A 6,417-nucleotide genomic window follows, 5' to 3' on the forward strand; every position below is an offset into this window, starting at 1 on the left:
TAACTTAATTCTAAGAGAAAACAAGTTTTCATACCTCACTGACAGACATTAGTTCTTGTTTTAAGAATAAATTTGCTTAATTTTGTTCAATTTCTCAGAAAACAAGACTTCAACTATCTTCATTTTGCATCTCAAGTAAATGTATCTTGATTTAAGGATGTTTAGATATCTGAATTGGAAAACAAGACAAAAATACTGAGGACGTTTTTATTTTTTTTGCAGTGTATGCAGCATTTCATTCCATGACTTCATACATTTTAGACTTTCTGCTCTCTGCTCTGATTGGAATGACTAATTACCTTTTAAAACCTGCAGAACCCTGCCTTATGCTAATTTAAAATCATCATATGCAGTATTGAACAGCAAATTATGGTCATGCAAATGATTACATTTAGTAAATGTGGCAATGTCAATTAATGTTCAATTAAATAAAAAGGTTTTAGGCTTGCTGAAATGGAGTGTGCCATTTATTCAGTTTGTGATAAGACGGCAGCAGACTCCCTGTGTTCACTGGGTGTAAGGGCGTTCCACATGTCCACCGTTCTTTGCTGGGCGATTGGATCACTACTGTAGTCCAGGAGATTTCCGTTCCACATTCCCATTCCTTTCAGGCCACGCTGTGCCACATAGGCAGCTTTCAGAGCAATGCTTTCAGGGTCATCATACCACACCTGATGGACCCTGCCTTCTGTGTCCTGTAAATAAAATCTTATTCATTTTAGGGAAAAGATAACATGTCTAACAGTGAAACGGTCCACTTGAAAATGTTGTTTTTACAAGTGTATTTTAGCAGGTATTCAACTTTTGATAAGACACATACAGAACTGATACAGTACCTTGTAATTATAATATGGAGCTCGCTGGTTCTCATCCCACAGTCTTCCTGATATTGAGCTGTTGATCTGTTTCATCATGATGCTGTAGGGAATTTGTTTGCCGGATGCATCGCTACATGGAGCCCCTCTGAATGGCACTTTTGGAATTGTACATATTCCTTCCTGTTATAATAACAAACAGAGTGCCAAACAGCATAACAGTTTTTAAAAAACATAATTTATCTATTCTATTGACTACCCAACTCAACCAAATTTATATACTCAGTTGTACCAGAGATTCAGTGTTATTACTCCTATGCATTAATGTGTATTTGTTTAGTCAAGGGTCAGATAAGCATCATAGTCCATTCCTTTTTTTTTTTTTGTCCAATTGCAGTCAATTGCTTACTGTATGTTTGTGTGGAAATATTCTGTGTATGGTCTATTGAAAGCACACAATTTAAAGTATTGTATTATGAGGTATTGTATGAATATGCCAAAATGTTTCCCAACAGAAAATATATGACCAGAAATGGAATTAACAGATCTGATGACAAAAACTTTGACATGGAGAAACTGTGAAATGTATAGGTTTGATCAGATTTAATGCAATATTAAGCACCAGCTTAATGATGATATCTTGCCAGAAAAGCTTGGGTACCCACTCTGATGTGTCATGAGAAGATTCATGTGGGAAATATCCAGAAAGACAAATGAGCATGATTAGTTAACATTTGCTTTTCCAAAGTTTGCATACACAATGATTAACAGTGTTTGTATGTTGGATCTGGCCATAATCATAATCATTTGTGCAAGACTGCAAAATAGTAAGTTGTATAAGCTAGGTTGTAAAAAAAACTTTCAACCCAAACCTAAACCTCACCATTAACAATAAATTATAAATGTCACAGTTTTGTACAATCTCATACAATTTCACCAACAATGGTGAAAGAAATTGCAAACGTTGCAGGGGCAGAAGATGATATGTTTGGGAGTATGTGGGTTTTACATGTTAAGACCATATTCAAAGAGAAGTGGCAACTCAAGAGCGGAAAAGCTTTCTTGCCAAAGCAGGTTCTTTGCCAGCTTTGTTCAGAAGGCCTAGTTTTTCAAATTGATGTGTAACTATGTAGGCATTCTGGGGGGAAAAAAGTAAAGAAAAAAGAAAAGAGCCTATGCGGGAGTGAGGGGAAGTATTTAAATTATGTAAAAGATAAAATGGGAAAGGGTTCATTTGCAATAACAACCTGCCGGCTATACATTGTCCTGCTTAGTATATAGCTATTTGCCACATAAATAATTACACACAAAATATTGATTTAAACTCTGAAATATTTTATTAGCTCACTTGTAATAAACTTCTGCTTTTTGAGTACATATATGCAATAAACTAAATAATGTGTCTTTTAATATAAAATAACTGCAAATTGATTTATTGATTTGACACATTAATTAGTATATTGCACTGCATATCAGATTTTCTTCTATATCAGACAACTCTAGTGCTGCATGTCATTTTAAATTAAGTACTGAAAATACTGAAAATAAATGGTTTACCTTTGTGAAATTAAGGCAGCTGTAGTCATAACCATACCATGGAACACCCATCACAAGTTTCTTTGGCTCTATGTTCATGCTGATGTATTGATCATAGGCTGAAAAACATGTCTAAACCTTAGGTGTGCATTATTTTACAATGGTTTGTAACATGAAAACAGGCATTATTAATAATGTTATGGTCTAACCAACTGTTGTTCAGTTAACATAATCCAAAGAGAGGGGTTCAAAAGTTATATAAATATGCAGTGATGACTGCATACAGGGAAGGGATATTTTGGAAATGTCATCAAGGAAGACATGTCAGATTTAACCTTTGTGGCAAAGGGCAAACTATGTAGAACACCCGATCTCTGTTCACAAGTACAAAAGCAGGGTTCAATAACAAAAGCTTGTAAGTGCAAAGTAATTTCTTTTAATGCCTTGCAAGATGATACTGTCAAAAAGAGTGAGCTTTTATTTAATTTTTTCAAGAAATCACTTACCTGTCAATGTCTGATTGAACGGGGCATTTGCCATGGCAATACAATCACCCCAGATCTGGCTTTGCTCATCATAGGACATAACAAACAAGAGATCGCATGAATCTGCAATGGCAATGTAGTCATAGCAACGCTTATCAATGCATTTGGGCGACCAAGCCACATCAAATGATACCTGTGATTCAAGATAAGAAGACAGTACGTCAAGGGCTTTTAAAGTAGCTATACCACACAGTTTCCAGTGATATGCTGTTTTACCTGAGAGCCTGGGATCTCTGTGTGGAAACTTTCAGTGGTTTCCTTGACAAGGGCTGTCAAAGCATAGTATTCAGGGGATCCGGTTTCCACTGCCTGCTCAACGTCGATGTTTATTCCATCCATGAACCGACTCTTTGCCAACTGGACTTTTTCCTGAATCCAAGCTGTCCTATTTACTGGATCCACAATATATGAGAGTGGCACATCTCCTGTAAAAACATTTTATCCATCACCATCACACACAACAGTGTGACTGACTAAAACAATGTTAATTTGATCACTGACACTGATAGTCACTATTACTACTGTTCATACTTGGAGATCTGAATAAACCCTAATCTTAAGTTTTAGATTTTGCCACATACAATTTCCAGCTTGTTGAAAATAGGTGGGACATTATTATTATTATTATTATTATTATTATTACATCGAAGGAGAGACAGAACACCCTAGAAACACCCTAAGAAACTAAATAGCAATGCCCTGGCAATAACCCACAATATTCTAGCATCATGGTGGTGGATTTTGCAAGGGGAAGCGCCACACAGGTTGTTGAGAAAATGTAAAAATCTTGTTTGATTTGAAATATAGGCTACATCATGCTTATAAAAGAGTGAAAAGTTTGCTATATGTTCAGTCGAACCCTACCTTTCAGGACCACACGAGCTCCTTTAGAGTGAGCGTAACACATGAGCTCAGCATCATATTCTCCAAAAGTTGCAACCGTTGTCACTTTGGTCCAGTCATAAAACTTCCAAGACTTTTTCCCAACATCAAATACAAAAACCTGGAAAAGATGCAGTAATTACATGTGTTTAGCAGCTTTATCTCAGTATAAAGATAATAATTTTTAATGTCTTTATTGCATTATACAATGTGATATACCCATTTCTGACCGAAGTTTACTTTTTGAATTTTTACAAATCACAGCTTCATCGGAATTGTATGAAACTTGGTGACTTTTATGGCACTTGGAATGTGAACACAGAAAAAAAATTAGGCCATGATTCGAACAGGCTAAGTGGTCATAAACAAAATAGCCTTCGGTCAATGGACGACTATAGGAAATGAACGGGACAATTCAGATAATTTCTGTGTGCACAATCAACAAATCAGCCATGATGCAGAAAAGAAATACTCAGCAATGAATGGGTGAAACTGTAAAACATCAAGAGCGCAAAAGAGACACACCTACTCACACACGCACGCACACACACTTATACACACCAACACCTATGAACTGGTATGAATGTAACACAGCAAATATGTCAAATAAAATCAATAATTCAACCACAATGCAGTAAAAAAGTGGACCGCATGAAAGAGGTTACACTAAAACATCAAGAGTGCAAAACAGACACGCACTCACAGACACACAAACACACACATACACAATTATACACACTCAAATGAATTGGTATGGCTATAACAATATATCCAAAATGAGTCAGAAGTCTGAAATAAGAGGTTGAAATCAGATCAGACCCAGAAGGATTAAACTCTGATAAAGCATTCCTGTTCATTTTTGTAACATTTTTATAGAATTTTAATGATTTGTGTAACAAAATGCTTTCTCTATGTTCAGGTTTGACTGGAGTAATAATAATGCAAAAACTGACATTTCAGATCAAAATGTCAAACAAAAAAATATATAAACCTTGACAAAAAGTAGTCTTTGAGAATGTCTTAATATGATGAGAAACACACATGAAACTGAGTCACAAAGGGGGCGGAGTCAACTGAATCGGACTGTTTTCATTGGTCTGATTCGATTACATAATTTCTATAACATGAAACTTTACATGGTAAATAAAGAGATTTTATTAATGCACTTCAAACTTTGTGCAATAATGCCAATGCTTCAATCAAATTACAACATGGTACTACTCATAGGTTTATTATAGATAAAGGCATCCCTCAAGGCTGCCCATCTCACCATAACTTTTTCTGCGTCCTATGCAATTAGTAGTCATCCACATTCAAAATAGTCATTTTGAAAGGTATCTCTGTGGCAATCGATCAATATTAAAAAGTCAAAAAGTATAATTCTAGTGTTGACTTTTTTATATTAGTTTTTTATTTAAATGCACAGCTGTTCTAAGCGGATGATGTCATTAAACCTTATAATCAAATGATCACATAAAGCCATATTAATAAAGCCGTTTATTACGGTTTTTGGTTTTAATAATAATCGCATAAACACATTGCATTACACCAAATACGCAAAATAATGTTATTTTTAGCAACATCATATGACCCCTTTAAGAGCTGACTCAAAAGAATGATTAATGCAAATTGGATATCGTTATAATAAAAAGGTGAGTTTTATGACATTTTACATTTTACATGATATTTTATATGATATTTACATGACATTTATGCGCTGTCCTGCAGATTTGCCTATATATATATATATATATAAACTTGACCCTCTAACACTAACACTTTCTATTCTAATTCTATTCTAACTATTTGTTTTTCTTATGATTTATTAAACTAATAATTCATAAGATTTATGATAATAAATCATAAAAATAACCTTTTGTGTTTTTTTATGTTATGTAACAGTGTAAATGAATAAGCTGAAGGATCATTAAGCGTAACCACCTAACCACGTTTTTCACATGATTTCTTTAACCCAGCTACAACAACACCTGAAGTGTGAATGGCGCTTCATGAGCCACAGTACGCCCTCTGTTGAAGAAAAAAACTTCTAGATGTACATGTATCAGCCATTCTACTACTTTCAGTTCATCAGGACCCTGAACTTCCTCATACTTGTGAACAGGGAAGTTATATATTCTCTGAGGATTTAATGACTTTAATTATGCCTTCTTGTGACATATATGACAAGATACTGCCTTCCTGATGTCATCTTGAGGTTTCAAAGGTGAAAACAAAAATTAAGCAATATACACTACAGTCAAATGTTTGGACACACCTACTATTTTTTTATTTTAAGAAGTGGAGACTGTGAAAACAATTTAACCCAACAACTTGTGTTCACTGTGCATCACTGTTGTCACATATGTGCAGAAAATGCTAAAAAAAAAAAAACAACAAAAAACAAGAATGTGCAGGAACAGGCTGATTTTATTGAAGAACAGTGGGCAGTTTAACTGATCAGAACAAACAAGAGCCTCATGAAAAAAATGCTGTAGATCATGCATGTAATAGCAATAAGGTAAAGTTCGGTTCACTTCCTTTTTCCACAGCACAGGATGTGTTCAATAAAGACATGAAATATTATGGCTGTTTGTGTGTTGTTAGCTTAATGTTTGTCTGTCATGACATTTGATGATATT

The 6,417-nt window shown here is 34.7% G+C and overlaps 1 protein-coding gene across 1 annotated transcript; it reads right to left on the minus strand.

Annotated features, from left to right (window-relative positions):
• Nucleotides 1-203: 203 nt before the first annotated feature.
• ctbs (chitobiase, di-N-acetyl-) lies at nucleotides 204-5,888 on the minus strand. Its single transcript, XM_016241468.1, has 7 exons — nucleotides 5,874-5,888; nucleotides 3,761-3,899; nucleotides 3,113-3,321; nucleotides 2,858-3,029; nucleotides 2,373-2,470; nucleotides 837-998; nucleotides 204-695 (listed from the first exon to the last, which is right to left on the minus strand). The coding sequence occupies exons 1-7, from the start codon at nucleotides 5,886-5,888 to the stop codon at nucleotides 468-470; spliced, it is 1,023 nt and encodes a 340-aa protein (XP_016096954.1). The 3' UTR covers nucleotides 204-467.
• Nucleotides 5,889-6,417: the final 529 nt, after the last annotated feature.

The sequence above is a fragment of the Sinocyclocheilus grahami genome, unplaced genomic scaffold (assembly GCF_001515645.1).
Source record: "Sinocyclocheilus grahami isolate Dianchi unplaced genomic scaffold, SAMN03320097.WGS_v1.1 scaffold623.1, whole genome shotgun sequence".
NCBI lineage: Eukaryota > Metazoa > Chordata > Actinopteri > Cypriniformes > Cyprinidae > Sinocyclocheilus > Sinocyclocheilus grahami.